Consider the following 20,013-nt stretch of genomic DNA (forward strand, 5'->3'; position numbering starts at 1 on the left):
ACAGACTGTTGTCAATGACTCGTGTCGATGTGTTTTTGGTAATTTAAAACTGATTTTAGCGTGGATTGGAACATATTCTCAGCTCTCCCATTCACCATCTGTGTTGTTGTGGAGACGACTTTCGACACGCAAGAGTGACGTTGCTCGTTAAGAACACGTCACACAAATAAACGAATCTGATTTGTCGATTGATTTTGTACCTGCTCGAGAGGCCGTTAATGGGCTGGTTCCCAGACTTTTCTCTCAGTGTTTGAAAAATACAGGGAGAACAGTCTGGCCGTGCCAGGCAATGTCATTTAACCACAGCAAAACAATTCAAAACTTGGTACGTGCCCTGAATGCTGATTTTGTGAAAAATATTGTACTTAGCTGTTTCTCACAAAAATACAATTGTGTGATTATTTGGCATTTAGTGCTTATTCCATTGGTTTTTACAGTATACTTATCTACTTCCTGTAATCATAATTTTCTTGGTGTGATTAATTAAATCACACATCCCGTGCTACTCCGTTCTGCCCCTAAACAGTCCGTCTGTGGCTAACATTAGCACTATTAAGGAAGTGTTACATTTCATAGCTAACTCTACTATCGAGTCAAACCCTGACTTGGGTTTTAAAGCTAACTTTAGCAATAGCACTGATGCATGTAATTGTTAGCTTCTACTTTAATGTTAGTGTGTTCATCGTAGTTAATACTAGCGTCAGCACTGACATTATCATCTCAAGTTATTCTGCCGCCGTCACGGATGAAGCTCATTGACAAACCATGAACATACTGAAAAAATTATTCCGATGTACTATAGTTCTCACCAAACACTTTACTCGAGGAATAATTCATGTGGCTGATTCGCTGCTGCATAATGAAGCATGATGTGAAACACTGAGAACTATTTCACGTCCTTAGAAAAGGTTCACTTAAAACCACTATTGACCAGCGAATAATTGCTTTTGGAAGAAGGGTGAGAGGGGAATAGAAAGAGGAAATGCATAGGATGAATAATTAGCAGCGTAATTACATCCAGGGCACAATGGCAAATGAGAGGAAGTTGCTCACGTGCCATTCTCTGCCCGTGACAGGACAGGACGATGCATCGAGTTGTCCCCAGCGAACCATGTCCCGAACTACCATGTCCTGAGTCTGAGCAGATCTCCTTGAGTGACAGATGCTGCAAAGTTTGTAGAGGTAAGTGAGTAGGAAGCGTTTTTGCCATTTTTTCATCTTGCATCACAACAAGTAATTTAACTTCATCCATTACTGTCAGTGTTCAGATTTAACAGCTTTACATACAGTGTATCACAAAAGTGAGTACACCCTTCGCATTTCTGCAGATATTTAAGTATATCTTTTCATGTGACAACACTGACAAAATGACGCTTTGACACAATGAAAAGTAGTCTGTGTGCAGCTTATAGAGTTCATTTATTTTCCCCTCAAAATAACTCAAAATATAGTCATTAATAGCTAAACCCCTGGCAACAAAAGAAACCCCTTAGAAACTACGTACATCCCTAAATGTCCAAATTGAGTACTGCTTGTCATTTTCCCTCCAAAATGTCATGTGACCTGTCACAGGAGTGCTGTCAGCATTGCTGCAGAGATTGAAGAGGTGGGGCGTCAGCGTGTTAGTGCTCAGACCATACGCCTAACTCTACATCAAATTGGTGTGCATGAATGTCACCCCAAGAGGAAGCCTCTTCTGAAGCCGGTACACAAGAAAGACCACTCGTCTCATCAGACCATAGGACATGGTTCCAGTCATCCATGTGCTTTGTTGACATATCTTCAGGAAACTGTTTGCGGGCTTTCTTGTGTATCGTCTTCAGAAGAGGCTTCCTCCTGGGGTGACAGCCATGCACACCAATTTGATGTAGAGTGCAGCGTATGTTCTGAGCACTTACAGGCTGACCCCCACCTCTTCAATCTCTGCAGCAATGCTGACAGCACTCCTGTAACGAGTCACATGACATTTGACAAGCAGTACTCAATTTGGACATTTAGGGATATACGTAGTTTCTAAGGGGGGTACTCACTTTTACTGCCAGGGGTTTGGATATTAACTCATTTGCTCCCAGAAATGTATAAATACGTTCAATTTTTAAATGCTTCATCGTCCCAAAAACGTATTTATTAGGGCTGTCAAAATTATCGCGTGAACGGGCGGTAATTAGTTTTTGTAATTAATCACGTTAAAATATTTCACGCATTTAACGCACATGCCCCGCTCAAACAGATGAAAATGACAGCACAGTGTGATGTCCACTTGTTACTTGTGTTTTTTGTTGTATTTTGTCACCCTCTGCTGGCGCTTGGGGTCAACTGATTTTATGGGTTTCAGCACCATGAATGAGCATTGTGTAATTATTGACATCAACAATGGCGAGCTACTAGTTCATTTTTTGTTTGAAAATTTTATCAAAACGAAAACGTTAAGAGGGGTTTTAATATAAAATTCCTATAACTTGTACTAACATTTATCTTTTAAGAATTAAAAGTCTTTCTATCCATGGATCGCTTTAACAGAATGTTAATAATGTTAATGCCATCTTGTTGATTTATTGTTATAATAAACAAATGCAGTACTTATGTACAGTATGTTGAATGTATATATCCGTCTTGTGTCTTATCTTTCCATTCCAACAATAATTTACAGAAAAATATGGCATATTTAATAGATGGTTTGAATTGCGATTAATTGTGATTAATTATTTTTTAAGCTGTGATTAACTCAATTAAACATTTTAACGTCTTTTACGTTTACAAGAAGCATCTATAGCTTGCGATCTATCTGAGAAACAAAAAACAAGGCTCCAAACCCATTTTAAAGCAATAAAACTGGCCACTGGAGGGCAGTATCACATTTTGTAAGACCCGCAACCTGTTTCAACTGCAATGAACGGCTGGGCAGCACGGTCAGAGCGCTGGTGGCATGAGGCCAGGTGGCACTCCGACCGGACAAAACAACCGAGAGGACGCCTGGGAGGCCAGGCGATGGACGACCGAGCAAAACGAGTGGGACCCCCAGTGCAGCGGCTCGCCGAGCAGACTCCGCAGAGACGCAAACATAATCAATCTTTGTGAGACAGACAACGATGAGGCTGACGTGGCGACAACAGCGTCATCTCGGCGACAAAGCGTCATCTCTCAGTAGTCGTGTAAATAAATTGTTACTTTGCTATCAAAAGCTCTATTTGTCTGGTTGTTCATGATATTTTGTACAAGGAAAACAATTTTCAGATGTTTGGAATGTAACTAATGCAAAAAATAGCTTTGTTAAAATCAAAGTTATGTTTGAAATGTATGCTCATTTTCTCCGTTTTTTCATTAGAAATTGGAAAATTGCTCAAACTAAGCTATTTTCTAATGCTGATTTCTAAAGAATGGAAAAAGATATGAACTTAGTTTTTTTCTGCTGAAAGAAGAGAGTCTAGTCTTTCTTTTGGTGGGTTCCATGTTTATATAGCAATAGTACAGAATTTTCTGTGATATTGCAAAATCAGTCAAAATCCAGAAAAAACGGCCGGGAGTGAAGGGCCTTGCTCTGGTGAAAATGGCTGGCAGTGAATGAGTTAATGTGTATGTTTTGAGTTATTGTGAGGGGAAAATAAATGAACTCTATTATATAAGCTGCACACAGACTACTTTTCATTGTGTCAAAGTGTCATTTTGTCAGTGTTGTCCCATGAAAAGATATACTTAAATATCTGCAGAAATGCGAGGGGTGTACTCACTTTTGTGATACACTGTACAACCAGTATTTATTTGACCGATGCTACTTCTAAGGGATTCATTCTCATCGTTTGCATTCCTAACAGTAGTACGCCCATATACGCCGGCATGACAATTAAGCCAATCAAACGGTTCGTTTGGTGCGCCTTTGCGAGTGGAGTGAGTGGGTGTGTGCGAAGCAGGCAAGCCTTTGAAGGTGAGGAAAAAGTTCAGAGTAATACAGATAACGCTCTGCTTTATAACAAGACAACATCAAAGAAAATGGTTAAAGCTGTTGAGTTAGAGGGGAAACATCTTTTTGAAGGTTTTTCTGTTCCTTAGTCTTGTTCATCCCGGTGAAAAATGTACTCGGTTAAGTGTTGCCGCCACAAGCATTGACATCAAGAGACAATGGCATCCAATTAACTCAGTTCCACGTCAATCTTCTGCACCTTGACTTTTTCTGTATAGCAGCCCTCTAACTATTACCAGTAATTGAGTACTCCTTATTTAGTTTAGACAATTTGCTCACTTTAACTTAATGACTGCCATTGACGGTGATAGATGTCCATTCTATTTGAACTGGATTGGTTCATTTGCTGCCAGTCTTCCCAATTCAAATAGACTGTGCGTCTACTAGTAACAAACTAATTTAAATTCCCAGCAGAAGGATGAAGAAAGTCACATGATTGGGATAGCTATATTCGTCATCGGAGCAAAAAGAGTTGAACGGATGAAGATCAAATGCGACAATTGTTTTTTTTTTTTTTTTTTTTTTCTTTAATAATCCTTTGCTGGGTAGATCACGAAAACACATGACTAAATTAGAGCGAGCTCTGTGTAAATCGTTGACCTGTTTGTTGATTGTCATTATTTGCCCCCCACTTCTGATTTCCTGACAACATAAACATTTGAAGCATCTAGTATCAAGGCTAGCCAGCACCCTGCCGAAACAGCAGTTTTTTTTTCACTACTTTGAAACAGATCAATGGCAGCTGGCAAAATAGGAAATCATTCTGAAATCTGCCATCATACAATGTTGCCGATCTGATTCTCACGCGGGGAATCGGAATAAAGTACTCGCCTGTTATCGATTGTGTCTCCTTCCTGTCTCTGCCTTCTGCAGGTCATGACTTCTGCTCAGAGGGCCATAGCTGCATGGAGCATTCCGATTGCGTCAACCTGGAGGCCGGTGACTGCTGCGTTTGCAAGGACGGATTCCGACCCCTGCGAGATGATAACGCCTACTGTGAAGGTAGGGCGTCTCGCTGATCGATGAAAGTGTTTAAAGCCGAAGTGTTTGTGCCCTTTGAGCCTCGGAGGTGAACAAATCAACAAAAACAATCATGAGAGCACTGATACTAACTTTATGAAAGGCTGACTGTCAGTCTCAAATGGTGTAAATGTCAAATTTGAACATTTCATTGAATTGTTACATCTGAAAAAAAAAAAAAAATGTAATGAGCAGTGTTGTCAAAGATTACTTGGAAAAGTAATGTAATTACTGATTGCTGATTATGCCTCAAAAAATGTAATATAGTAACTTTACTGATTACTTAATTATCAAAGTAACTGTTACTTTAAAAGTAATTTATCATTTACTTTTCCCCAATTTTTCTCCCTTTGCTTCCTCAACATAAGAATGACAACAGAAAACGTTATCGAAGTAATTAACTCTTTGATAATTGAATTTAGTGGCCACAAAACGTGGCGTAATTGATAAAAAATGGTCGCTGACTTGGTGAAGATGAGCGGGAGTGACGACTACCCGTCGTTAATACTGCAAAGCTACGCAACGCCCGCGCATGTACCGACTCCAACCAATTGCTGGAACCCTCTAGAATGAAGGAAAAATTGTCACGTTTATTCATGGACGCATATAGATCAATATTCCCTCGTACATCTCAACAGGTGGCTGCAATCCGCTCGAATGTGCACCGCGCTGGCACACGTCAGTTCCAAAACACTTAGCGCGTGTAACTCGAGACAAAAACAGGAAGACCTATGAGTGGTTACCATGGAAACGAACACGTTACAGCTGGGAATCTTTGGGCACCTGACGATTCGATTACGATTCAGAGGCTCCAATTCGATTATAAAACGATTATTGATGCACCCCCCTCCTTTTTTTAAATTTTTTTTTTTTTTTTAATGTTTTGTACATTAGTTCCAAAATTGTTCAAAAATACTCTCAGGCTAAACCAAACTACTATTTCAGTATCAAGTTAACATATAGCAGTAAAAAAATATATATATACAAAAATAACAGTAAATAAAAAAAATCCAGTCCCCATTCTGTATCAGCAGCTTTAAACTACATTCAATTAATTTAATGTTGTGAATCAGCCGTTAACGTTGTTAAAATTGCTCCCGTTATTCCATAATTTCCCATTTGTCTACTTTTGACATGTGAAAGTTTTAAAACTATTTTTAAAGATAGATTCAAGTCAATATTTTACCGATTTAGGAGTATTTTAGATAAAAAGTTAATTAGGTTTGCTTGGAAGGTTAGCTACAACAGCCTTGTAGGGAAGTGTACTGCTTTAAGATGGAGGCCGTTTACTAACGTCCGCATCTAGTTTTTTGTAGATGTGCTGCTAACGATACCGAATCTATATTGCATCTAGTCCTGTATAAATGATATCTACCGTAAGATTATGTGGATGTACTTTGTAGCAGCTTTTCGGCAGCAGTCAGGTATGTTGTTGTGTTTTTTTTTTATCTCGTGGCATGAGTTGCGCTAGAGCCGTGAGTTGAGCATCGGCATTACCCGAGGGGCCAGGTAATGAGAAGCATGATGTTTAGCTACTCTCGCTCCGTTCCGTCCCGAAGACCGCGCGGCACGCTGAGTGTGTTGTACTTCCGCTTTACTTGGCATATTTCAATAATGGGAATTTGGATGTTTGTGAATCGTTCTCGAATCTTCCACGGCCGAATCACGAATAATCTAAGAATCGGAAATTTTGCACACCACTAGAACACGTAGCGTTTCTATTCAAAATGCTCTTTGTACATGACTACAATATTCTTCATTCTACATACAGTATGAGGCAATAACAAAATAGTAACGCACAGACACTAAAGAAACTTTAATCACATTACTGATTTGTAAAAATTAACGAGTTGGATTACTCGTTTTTGAAAGAAAGTAAACAGATTACAGTAGCTTGTTACTTACCAGTTAGCGACAACACTGGTAACGAGGAAATAATAATTGTGCGCTATGTTGCTATCGTATACTAAAAAAAAAATTGTCTTTTTACCACCCAGATGTATGTCAAGTACTGAGACTGATCTGTGAGAGGTATCATAATGCTTACAATACATCTAGCCAATTAGCCAGGGGTACTCTGTTAAATTGTTGGATAAAAATTTAAAGCAACACTAGGTAACTTTTCAACCTTTTTAAAATATTTTCATAATATTTATGATGATATGTCAACTTACAACTAGTGGAATGAGACCTCTTTTATATCTTGAGGGGCACTGTATCGCTTTCTCTAGCACTAATTAACTCTGACAAGGGTGTCCTGCCACACAAAAAAAATACAAATGTGCTGTCTGCTTTACGGCATACGTCACTTCCTCCTTTTCCCATTCATTTTAAAGACGGAAGTTGATGTGAACGCTTTCGCGCAAATTCTGCAAAGACGGCAGAATAACAAAAGAGACAAAAAGTCTTGTCAGAAGAGGGAAAAAAAAGGGAGGCTATCAGGATACTCAAGAATAAACATTGGTCCGGCTTCCACTCGCTGGCGTGTTGCCCCCCCCCCCCCCTCCACCCCCAACCAAACTTTGAGGAGATGTGACATATTTATGTCACATTGCTGCCCGTAGTTAGCTGGGATAGGCTCCAGCAACTCCGGGACCCTCGTGAGGACAAAGCGGCATGGAAAATGAATGAATGAATGAATGAATGCTGTTGCCATAATGTGTACTTCCTGTGGGTGTGGTATTACAGTATAAAAGGAATCTCTGTGATGTGTCGGTGACACATATGCTGAGAAGCACGCTGAATAAAGAAGTGTTGTTCCATTCAAGTCTCGGCCTTACATGTACTTAGATTAAGTAAGTACATAAATGCTGACGATTTCTTTAGCCACAACAAGCCACACGGTTGCTAACCGTCATATGCTATAGTTTAGCCAGCTGGAAACAGAAATGTCGTATAATCAAGAGATGTCCCAATCCGATATTTAGATTGGATCGGACGCCGATATGGGCAAAAAAATGCGCATAGGTATCGGATCAGAACACGGGAAAAATTCCGATCCAGACTTCGGATCCAGGTTTTTTTTTTTTGTAAAGTCCGGTCCGGGTTTTTCAGCGCACCGATTTACATAATCCATTCCAGTTTTTGCTTCGTTTTCCCTAAAATCCGGTCCGCATTTTACGGCACACCTTCAACACACTACATTTACATTACCGTCTCCCAATTTACCGAGAGACTTTATCGGTAAAAATGTCAGCTGTGTGGGATCATTTCACCTTAAAGGACGACAAAGACGAAGAGGCAGAGAGCAACATATGCCACAATAAAGTCAAGCGTAGTGGTAAAGCTGTAAGAAGTTTTAATACAACCAACCTAATCAAGCATTTAGCGAAATACCACTACAAACAATTTGAGGAGTATGTTAATAAAACCGAAGACAAAAAGAAAGGTCCTACGCAACTAACACTGGCAGAAACTTTTGCTGTGCGTGACAAACTGGCACTCGACAGTCCCAAAGCCCAGGGAATAACAAGAGTCATTGCCGAAGAATTCATTCTGGATGACGAGCCATTATTTCACGTGAGTAAAGACGTACCATCCAACATGCGATTCGGCAGTGGAAGATTCGAGAACGATTCACAAACATCCAAATTCCGATTATTGAAATATATCAAGTAAAGCGGAACTAATACACAGCACGGTCTTCGGGACGCAATGAGAAACTGACCGCATTGCGTCCGGAAAGTAAACATAACTTGTCTTAGACCCGGGTAATGCCAATGCTCAACTCACGGCTTTAGCTCAACTCATGCCGCTGGATATAAAACACAAGAATACCTGACTGCTGCGGACAGCCGCTAAAAACTACGTCAACGTCGTTTTACTGGAGATAACAGATATCATATGTATATAGAACCAGATGCTACACGACAGACTCGACTGCGTTAGCAACATTGAAGTATTGAAAACCAGATGCGTTTGTAAACAGCCGCCATCTTAAAGCAGAAGACTTCCCTAGTAGGCTGTTGTGAACCTTCCAAGCGAACCTAATTAACTTTTTATCTAAAATACTCCTAAATTGGCAAAATCTGGACTTGAATCTATCTTCAAAACAGTTTTAAAACTTTCACATGTCGAAAGTAGACAGAAGGGAAATTATGGAATAGCGGGAGCAATTTTAACAACTTTAACAGTTGATTCGCAATATTAAATTAATTGAATGTAGTTTAAAGCTGCTGATACAGAATGGGGACTTGAGTATTTTATTTACTGTTTGAAAATGTTAACTTGATACTAAAATAGTCGTTTATTTATACCTGAGAGGTTTTTTATACAATTTTTGTCACTAATGCACGAAACATTAAAAGCATCTAATAGCTTGGGGGATTTGGGGGATTTTCCACTGAGGTTGTTGGTGTGTCTTGATTTTTTAAGACCGTTTACAATATTATTTGCACGTTTTACTGACTGACTATGCCATTTCTGTTTGTTATTTATAATGTCTTGTGTTTGTCACTGAAAAAACAGGTTAGTTTCTTGTTACCAACCGTTGTGTGTTATTCAAACTCTCCTAATTCAGCTGGCTAGTTGTTATCAAGAGTACTAAAACCTTTTTCAACATGAGTCTGACAACAAAGTAAGGAGGCTAAATAACTTTAAACTTGAACACATGCTCAGATAGGTCGGTATCGGCCAGTATCGGTATCGGATCGGAAGTGCAAAACAATATCGGTATCGGATCGGAAGTGCAAAAACCTGGATCGGGACATCCCTAGTTTAATCCATCTCTGCATGCGACCAGGAGATTGATTTTTGTTTGATTGATGATTTTATGACACTGTGTGTGCGCTGGTCCTCATGGGAAACGCAGTCTTCCTTAAGGCAAAACACTACCACTTTTGTCCACCGGCATCACTAAAATCGAACAAAACTGAAAAGTTTTGATTTAAGGATTTTGGATATATTTCTGGTCTTTTAGAGCTCATCTTGTTTTTTTTGTTTTTTTTTGCAATAGTTATCGAAGACATGGAGCTGTACATTGAACCATGTTGTCATTTATAACCCCCATCACCTTTCATCAAACAATGTATTAGTTCAACCAACCACTGATGTTTGCTCATCAAGCTAACGCTACAGTAGTAGTAGTAGTAGCAGTAGTAGTACATATGTGAGGCTGACTAGCTCTCTGGTGTTTGCTAAGCTAATATGGCTCACATTTTGCAGTATATTCTCCTGTCTGGAGTGGTTGTAAGAGCCTACTGATTTTTTTTCTTATGAATTATTGCTACAGTACATTCTTTCTTTGCCCTATGATTTGTATGTGTTGGCTCCATGTGCATTATTTCCTTCTGTCACTTTGTGATTGTGGATGCAGCTTTCAAAGGAATACCGCACAGCATTTTGCCTTCCTCTCTATGAGATGTCATTTTTCCTAAAACTGCATATTTCTCTGGGGAATCTTGACAGTAGAAGAATTCCAAAAGCTTGACTGAATCACGCCTCTGTAAGAAAACCTTTTCATCACAGTTATCTGCAATATCTGGAGGAGCCCAACTCTATTTGCCCCTGAGAAACCAAAGAAAGAACATCTATCTGAAATATAAAAAGATGTACCCAGTATATCAGATGTTTGTAGGTGCATTGAACTACTACTATTGAAACTTCCTGACTCAACATTTTCCCCATCTTTTCAAATAAGGTTTTGTTGTGCTAGTCCTCAAGGTAACAATTAAAAACCCAGACAAAAAAGTAGACTTTGCCGGATGCCTCGCAAACATTTTGCTGAACTTGCGCATGTATCACGTAATCCTTTTGAGATGGGAGGCGGTAATCCTCTCATTATCTGTGCCCACAACATGCGCTTAGTGCTTCACAGACAGAATTGGAGAGGTCGGCGTTTGTCCTCTCATTCTGTTGATTAATTTGTGATTTAGAGACCGCATGCTGCAGCTTTATGTTTGCTCGCATTTGCCTCTATCTGCTGGGGCAAGCATCCAGCATCAGTCAGGGCCAGATGTCTCCAGCCACCTTGCGCAAATTGTCATTCATCCTGACTACTGCCCTTCATAGACTTTTGTTGACAGTATTATTTTCTTAAAAAAACATTTATCCCAAAAAGGAGCAGCCTTAAAAAAACATTTATTCTAAAAAGTGTTTTTGAGTGTCTTTATTCCAGGGGGAAACTAAATAATAAATGTTCAGCGTTCATTTCACAGACAACAGTTGATATACAGTGCCAAGTTTGCTTAGCATTAAGGTTACGCATCGTTTGAATTTGAACGGTTCTTATTCCACATTTCAATTCCAGTTCCAAACAATTCTTGATTCCGATTCGGTCAAAAAAATTGCATAGTTTATATTTATTTTAGGGCTGTCAAACGATTAAAATTTTTAATCGAGTTAATTACTGCTTAAAAATTATTTAATCGTAATTAATCACAATTAATCGCAATTCAAACCATCTATAAAATATGCCATATTTTTCTGTAAATTATTGTTGGAATGGAAAGATAAGACACAAGATGGATATATACATTCAAAATACAGTACATAAGGACTATCTGTTTATTATAACAATAAATCAACAAGATGGCATTAACATTATTAACATTCTGTTAAAGCGATCCATGGATAGAAAGACTTGTAGTTCTTAAAAGAAAAATGTTAGTACAAGTTATAGAAATTTTATATTAAAACCCCTCTTAATGTTTTCGTTTTAATAAAATTTGTAAAATTTTCAATCAAAAAATAAACTAGTAGCCCGCCATTGTTGATGTCAATAATTACTTGCACAATGCTCATGGGTGCTGAAGCCTATAAAATCAGTCTAACCCAAGCGCCAGCAGAGGGTGGCAAAACTCCATAAAACACAATTAACAAGGAGTTCACTGTACTGTCATTTAAATCTGTCTGAGCGGGGGGAGTGCGTTAATTGCGTCAAATATTTTAAGGTGATTAATTTTAAAAAATTAATTAACGCCCGTTAACGCGATCATTTTGACATCCCTAATGTATTTCTTAACTTCTCAAATATTTTTTAAAGTATATTAACTTTCAATTAACCATGAGTTTCTCACAGGGCTATTTTTAATTTATACATAAATATCAGTCTTTGAACTTTAATATGATGAAGTTTCTTTCCACAGGAGTGCGTTTTCACAAAGATGTTTACTTTTCAAAAGCTCACGGAGAAAACATTTACACAAATTTTTTTGCCTATGTTTTAGAGTTTCTTACGTTGCAGGCATTTTAACATGTTATTGATCTCCCACTAATGGGCTTACTTGGTACAGAATATCAAGCAAACAAACAAAAAAACTGTGTCAAGCTCTTTTAAATGTTTGTCCCGCTTGATGGGATGGCGAGCACACATGACGCGAGGCCAACTCGGCTTCTTCCAATTTTTATTTGTTGATATATGCTTTTGCTGGATCTTTGGGTTTTTCTTCGCCGCGACAAACAGCTTGTGAAATCCAGTCCAGATTAGCAGCGGCTACAGTATAAAATCCGAAAGTTTTTGTTGAGGAAAATAATCATGTCTGCCTTCTCAGGCAGGAAGCATGAGCGTTCTTGACAGAACACACGTTCACTGGGTGTAGATGAAGCTTGAATGAATAAAAATGAAAAATCGAGAAAAAGTCGCAAATATTATGTAGGGGTAAGGTAGCTGTGAGCTGCTACGCACTTTACATACATGTACCTTAGCTGGTAGCTATGACGAAGCATTAGTATAAATTCCTTTAATGATTGTAATTTGATGTAAATGAGGCAAAATAATAAGGATTTTCTTATTAGTTAAACCGATTCTAAAACAATAGATGGTTTTTATACTTTTGATTTTTACCGAGGTGGCAACACGCTACGTAAAGTTGTAACACGTGGCAGGGCAGGATGAGTGCATAAAAGGTAAAAAAAAGGAACAGATGTCCACTTATGCACCTTTAATAGACAAAAATAAATAAATGCAGCTAAACCACTCGGCACTCGGGAGTGCAACGGACCACGCACACATGATCACACTTGACTCCCCAAAAAGTAGGTAGCAACTTAAGAAGAAAGTGAACATACAACATAAAAGAGGCGCCACCGTGTTGTGGATGTCCTAAGAAACAAAGAGGATCACAGAAGTGACCGTTACAAAGTCCCCCCAATGAGAAAAATGCTGTCCACAGCCATACACAGCTGAAGATGAACCATAAAACAGCTAAACAGTATCCTATACATGGACAACTGTAAAGGCTGAAAGACACATAGGGCAAAGACCACATTAAAAATAACAAAAATAAATGCAGTGAATTTTTTTCTCTTTGAACTTCAAAAGCTTTGAAAAACATGAACCTCAATTTCAACAACAAACATGGGCAAATATGGTAACCAAATCAACACATGACAAACAAAGAGCAGCACAAAACATAGCTAACGGCCAGAAACGACTTACTCCAGGTCAAGTCTGTCAGTGTGAAAGGCAATGGTCCATTTACGATTAGCCCAACCAGACGCCATTCTGGGGCAACATCTGGGCCTGAGGTCGTATCGCCTTGAGCATTCAGGAAATAGACTGATCCCAAACCAATGTTGAAACAGCAGTCGGATAATCGCATCCAAGGAATAGACAGATCCCTCTCACGTCAATGTAGCAGCCGCAGTCGGAAAAACTCTCATCCTCAGAGGCACAGAGGGATCGCCAACAACCATCCACGTGAGGCAGAAGAAGTCACCTGCGGATCCAAAACTTAAAGGTCCAGGGAAAAAATGTTTGGGCGCCATTTGTAACGCGTGGCAGGGCAGGATGAGTGCATAAAAGGTAAAAAAGGGAGCAGACGTCCACTTATGCACTTTTAATAGACGAAAATAAATAAATCCAGCTCACACACGTCACTCGGGAGTGCAACGGACCACGCACACATGATCACACTTGAGTCCCCAAAAAGTAGGTAGCAACTGAAGAAGAAAATGAACATACAACATAAAGAGGCGTCACCATGTGTGTGGTGGATGTCCTAAGAAACAAAGAGGATCACAGAAGTGACCGTTACAAAGTACATAGCTGCTTTAGCCCGATGTAATAATATGACTTTTCTCATACTATTCCATCCATACATCCATCATCTATCGCTTAATCCGGGGTCAGGTTGCAGGGGCAGCAGAAGACAGACGTATTTTATTGTTTTACTTACATGGTTCTGACTGGTTAGAGGACTTGCACACTGTGTCAAATATGCGGCACTCAGCTATGCACTGCTTGGCACTTGTATTCCATGAATCCGGAGGTGTTTAATCATCTTGGTTGTGCAGCCAGCTTTGCATGATACAGCTGTGTTGCAAATGTTGCACTGAGATGACTGGTTATATTTCTTTGTGAAGTTGAGCCAAACTTTTGAGCGCCGCCGCACCATGTCCATGATTGAAATCAAGTTACATTGCACATCACACACGCTTCATGTTGCTCCTTCTTCATGGTGTTCGGCAGCTATTTTTTTACCGATCGGCAGTTGGGGTGTACCATCTTAGGCACCCCACGATTCGATTCGATTACGATTCAGGGTGCTACGATTCGATTTTTGAATGATGATCGCGATATTGATTAATGAAGTAGCCAAACAAATTTATGTCCATCATTTATTTAAAATATCCTTATGATTCAACAGGAAAGCTGGAAACATGCCCATACATGCCCATACAACAAAAAGCTGCCCTTAAGCTGCTTTTTTATTTATTTATTTTTTACAAATAAGTGCAAAAACATTAACCATTTTAAAGGGAGTACTTATTTCTCTCAACAATACAATAAAATTTACACTGGAGGAATGAATTCCACATTTTCTGGACACAAACAAAGTTTCTTTAGAAATAAGACTTCTTTTAACCCTTTAACACATAAGCCTATTTTGGCCGAATTTGCATGCATTTGATGTTGCCTTTATATTTCGAAGAAAAAATTGTTTACAATGGCCAAGTTGGGTCCCTTTTTTCAGGACACCTTGAACTTCATGTCCAAACTGTTGTTTTCTTCACTGACCAATTTTCATCCAAATTTTGGACCCAAAAAGACAAAAAAATCCCGAAATCTTTTTTCAAAATTTGTAATGTTGACGTCCCACTGACAACTAAACATGCTCGACCAACCGTTTTGAAGCTTGATCATATGTATTCAACTTGTTAGGATAAACATTCAATAGAAAAAAATAACATTGAATAGTTTTATGTTTGACAATTCAACACAAACAGCAGGTATGGTCATAGGCGTTTTTTGGCCTTTACACATACCGTACTATGGTCAAAACAGGTTATATACAGTGCAAAATAGTGAGAAAAAAAATTATATATATCATCTAACACAAAAAGGGTTTGGAGGATATCTCTTTGTGAAGTTAGGTGTTGTACCCATCACCTTATCAAAAGTACCTACATGCAATCAAGCTTCTCGAACACACATCTACATAAAAATTGAAAAGATTATAGTAAAGAAAAAATATATATAACATTGAAAAAAAGTATTTTAAAAAATATTGACAAGTAGTTCAGTTCGATTCAAAATTTTCAGGCATGCGACCCAATAAAGTTTTTTTGTTTTTTGTTTTTTTTTTGTTTTTTTTTGCGCACTCAATAAAGCTTGAACAGGTCACGGAGCTGCGTCACACACAACGTCACACAGCCTACTCTTTCGCCGTTTGCGTGCTGCCGTCACTTCTATTCGCCGAGACGCCGACTCATGCAAAGAAAAAGACAACAAATACGGCTCATTTTCTTCCTTGAGTTAGTGAAATAATGCATTAGCTTGCGCTAAATGTAGTTTTATATTCATTCTGCACGTTTCAAAGTCGCTCACTCAAACCAGGCGGCCGTCGCTTGCGTCGCATGCCTCCCTTTCATTAGTTGGCGCCTCGTTCGGAAATTTATTAAAAATGATCACATTCGGTTTGTCCTTCTTGACATCAGAACGGCTCTTGGGATATACAGTCTTTTGTGCTGCTTTCGGTTTTGAAAAAGGACAAGAAATGATGAAAATATGGAGATAGATACATGGTCCATGCAGCGTTTGAATGCATATTTATGAGTGCAATAAAACTATAAAACTCAAATGACATTATCTCTCGTTTTTCTTGGTCGATTGACTACAAATAAAAACTAGTGTGGACATCAACTTCCGCACTTTCAAATGAGACCAACCAGCGGCACGTGGGTGACGTAATTACAGCGTGACGAAGCTTCAAAGACAATAAGCGTAAACGCGTCGCTGCCGATACGTTCGGTGTTAAAGGGTTAACCAATATACAGCGGTACCTCGACATACGATCGCTTCAACACACGATCTTTTCAACATCCGATGTAAAATTTGACTTGCCTTTTGTTTCTACATCCGACGAAATGCTCGAAATACGACGACATGATAACACCGCAAACGAATGCACGGCGGATTTTCTTGAGTGAGAAATTAACACAGGTTTCAAAAAAGTTGGTACAGTTGGTGAAACAAGGAAAAAAGGGATGTTACCTTTGAAATGAAGATTCAAATTATAGAAAAATATGAGCGTGGGGTGCGCATCCGTGATCTAGCTCAACAATACAGCTCCACGGTCCTCTTCCGACCACCGTTCACCAGTCTTTATAAGTTAAGGTGCCAATTATTATTGTGGCAACATCGCCAAGGAAATCGCCAGCTTCGTCACGTTTTTATCATTTATTTAAGAACTTATCCAACACAAAAGGCCCATTGTCCTCTGCAGCTGACTGTGCTCTCAAGAAAACGAAAGTATTATCTCTACTGCACCGACCTATCTCACTGTGACGTCAGCCCCGCGGTGCGTTCAGGTACAGCAAAAAGTGTCCGCCACATTAAAATCCAATTCGTTACATTATTTACAGGTAATTAAGAAATATTATTATTATTATTATTATATTATTCAGATTTTTATTTATAACTTATTTGTTTTGCTATATTTAATTGCCATTTGTAATAGCACCAGCAGTATTTATTAAGGATTTAGTGTAGGTTTTTGGGCTTTGGAACGAATTAATGGAATTATAATGTAATCCTATGGGAAAATCCTGCTCGACATACGACCATTTCGACTTACAAATAAGGTCCTGAAACGAATTAACTTCGTATGTAGAGGTACCACTTTACTTTGTTTTCACAGTGTTACCTCTTGGAGTGACCGGTGGAAATCACAACCAGTCTTGACACCGCCACACACACACTCATTACAGCGCGCGCACTTTCTTCTCTCCCTCTCTCTCCCGCAACAACAGATTTCTTTACTATTTCGCATGTTTGTAGTGTTACCGCTGTACTTAATCATGGTTTTACACGTGCTGCATTTGAAATACATGTTAGGGAATTAGCTATTTAGCTTAGCGCTCGGCGCTAACTATTAACATCTCAAAAACAACAATAGGCTAAAGGCTAAACAGTACAAGAGAGTTCGTGTACTCACCTCTTATAGACGCACACAGGTCTTAGCAACACACTCAAGACATTTTTCAATTGAAATGCCTTAAAACTACAACTGGACATCTGAAAGATGAGGAGCAACGAACTCTCTCTTCCCCTCTCGCTCTAAAAAATAACTTGCGCACAAAATCATAGTCGCGCTTCTGTTTCTGCCTGGCTCATACACAAATTTATTTTCCAGTCTTTAAAAAAGGAGTAAATCTCTCTCCTAGTAACCGGTAGCATCCATCATAACGTTGTGCATGCGTCCGTTAACGGTGTCCGGGCGGTAGACGTGTCTTGAATTTCGTTTCGTTATGAGCGGCTGTCATAAAGTTACAAATGAAAATCGTTTTTTTAACCTTTATGAATAGTAATCGAATCGTCACGTGTTGAATCGCGATACATGTAATAATCGATTTTTTGGAACTCCTCTAAACGGCGGTCAGGGCAGCGAAACATGGAATCGAAATTTTAAAATCCGAACGGTTCTGAGAGCAACGGAGTGTTAGTTCCGAATTCTTGATGCTCGATGCCCAACCCTACTTAGCATATAAAAGCAGTGCGTTTAATTTATGGTTTTTCAGTCATCTCTTTGGATAGTTAATCTAATTAATTAGCTAAAATAATCAAACATAAAGTAAGTGATAAATGTATTCATGGCGTTAATTATATTGGATCAATTAATGTTCAAATATGACAGGGGTCATGATCATTGAATGCTCAATGGGCCTTATTAAGTATTATTAAGGGAATGTGCCACATGTGACCCTTCCCCGAGCCATACTTTTCCCTACCTTATTTTTTTGACTATTTGACTATACATAAAAAAACATTCTTTAAAAAAAAAAAAAAATTGTATACTGTAATTGCATTAAACCTTGCTTTTTATTCACCACCTTTCCCAGATTAGTTGCTAAAAAGTCATTATCTGCAATGCTGTTTCATCTGGATATGTGGTAAACATCATGTTTTAAGAGAAACCTTCGCTTTTCTTGATGAATGAGAAAATGTGGCATCAAAGTTGAACTTGACAGCTGCGTGAGTGTTGATCCTCCTCCTCCATTGTGTGCGTGGGGACACATTTAGGTGCAAAACACTATAGGTGTAAAAAGCTACCACTTGTTTCGATAATGATGGAGTCTTGGGGGAAAACTGCATAATTGCAGATATTAACTGGTTTTAACTTTCAAATTAACGAGGATTGACGTTGCGAGGTTGAAGGTTGTTACTGAATACCAAACAATGGGTCTGTTTACCGTTGCAGAGCAGGCGAACATCAGTCAGACATTCTTTTTAGGTGGTGTACTGTCTTTCGAAACGAGAAAAGACTAATCTTGATGTTATTAGTAATATGCAAAATGTCTGCTACCACCATACATACACAAATTAGCTTGCTTTTTCCTACATAACAGAATCGGTTTTGAACTCTGGAAAAAAAAAATCCAGGTTCTGAACTCTGACAAAAAAATCTAAAATATCCCCTGTAACTTTTTTCCACACTTTTTTTTTCTAACTTTATATCTCTTCTGATCCAGCAAGAACCAGGAAAAGCTTTTATATACATGATGCAATACTATCCAAGTATTATTATGACAAGTTCAGTGCAAGGCTGCCAGCTCCGTTCGAGAATGTTAATGTGTCAGCCTTTTAAACTTCAGTAGTGTGAAGTTTGTGTGACAATGTCCATTTAGAGGTCCGTGTCCATATGCCCTTTTTATTGGAATGAATATTCAGATAAAAAAACAGGAGAAGATGCAGCATTAAATTAAAATTTTGAAAACCCATCCTAACACAAAGATAAAGTATGCATGTCGCGATATGCAATAAGTCCATTTATCGCACAGTAAATAAAAACGAGGGCGGTAATTTTCCCGACTGCGATTCATCGCCGTGTGCGTGCGTGCATACATTTGTGCGTGCGTGTGTTTGCGTGTGCTGCGTACACTCGGCACACGTGCGTGTTGATTGCATATGAGACTCTAGTCTCTTTCACAGATGTTTATTGGTCATCAAAACGCCGTAGAATTAAAGTTCAGACATACAAAATAAGCAAACACATCTATATTAAACATTGCAAAATGTTACCAGTGCCACATTGAAACTAATGGAAAAAGGACAATGTAGCCTTTAGCCTGCTATAAAACATCGGCAGTCTTCTCCAAAACGCAACATTGCGGTTAAAAGGTGACACTTCAAACATGGAAGATCGCTAGTTTACAGCATTTGCAAACGATGCGAAAAAAAGAAGAAAAATCTATTACTGACACCACATGCATAACGAAAAGAGAAGTGCACTTTTTTTTTTCACGGAGTCTAAAGTTTATGGATAGCGGCTTAGCGAACGTACTTTCGGTGAACATTTCAAAATAAAAGCACGTCATGGTCAACATGTAAATACATATTTATGGAGTTACTTTTAAAATGGCACTCATGAAAGATCTGACCTACAATGAATAATTTGCCTTCAAATTTGCTAACTAGGGCACTTTGCAGGACAAGATGACAGTCATTTTGCATCAAATATTATAAACACTTTAATTGGCAGGGAACAAAAATGGCATTGGGTTACTCACCTATTTATATTCTGCACTTAAAAAAAAAAATATATTATTTTTAATATAGTTTATTTTGTTTAAGAATAACAATTTATTGCATTTGA

General features: G+C 38.6%; 1 protein-coding gene across 1 annotated transcript in view; it reads left to right on the forward strand.

Annotated features, from left to right (window-relative positions):
- The window catches only part of nell2a (neural EGFL like 2a), a 248,309-nt gene that overhangs the window by 62,230 nt on the left and 166,066 nt on the right, over positions 1-20,013 (forward strand). Inside the window, exons 11-12 of the mRNA XM_057837033.1 lie at positions 1,077-1,182; positions 4,832-4,960. Of these exons, the coding sequence (XP_057693016.1) occupies positions 1,077-1,182; positions 4,832-4,960 (235 nt within the window). The remainder of the gene's footprint in view (positions 1-1,076; positions 1,183-4,831; positions 4,961-20,013) is intronic.

Source organism: Corythoichthys intestinalis, chromosome 5 (genome assembly GCF_030265065.1).
Source record: "Corythoichthys intestinalis isolate RoL2023-P3 chromosome 5, ASM3026506v1, whole genome shotgun sequence".
NCBI classification, from domain to species: Eukaryota; Metazoa; Chordata; class Actinopteri; order Syngnathiformes; family Syngnathidae; genus Corythoichthys; species Corythoichthys intestinalis.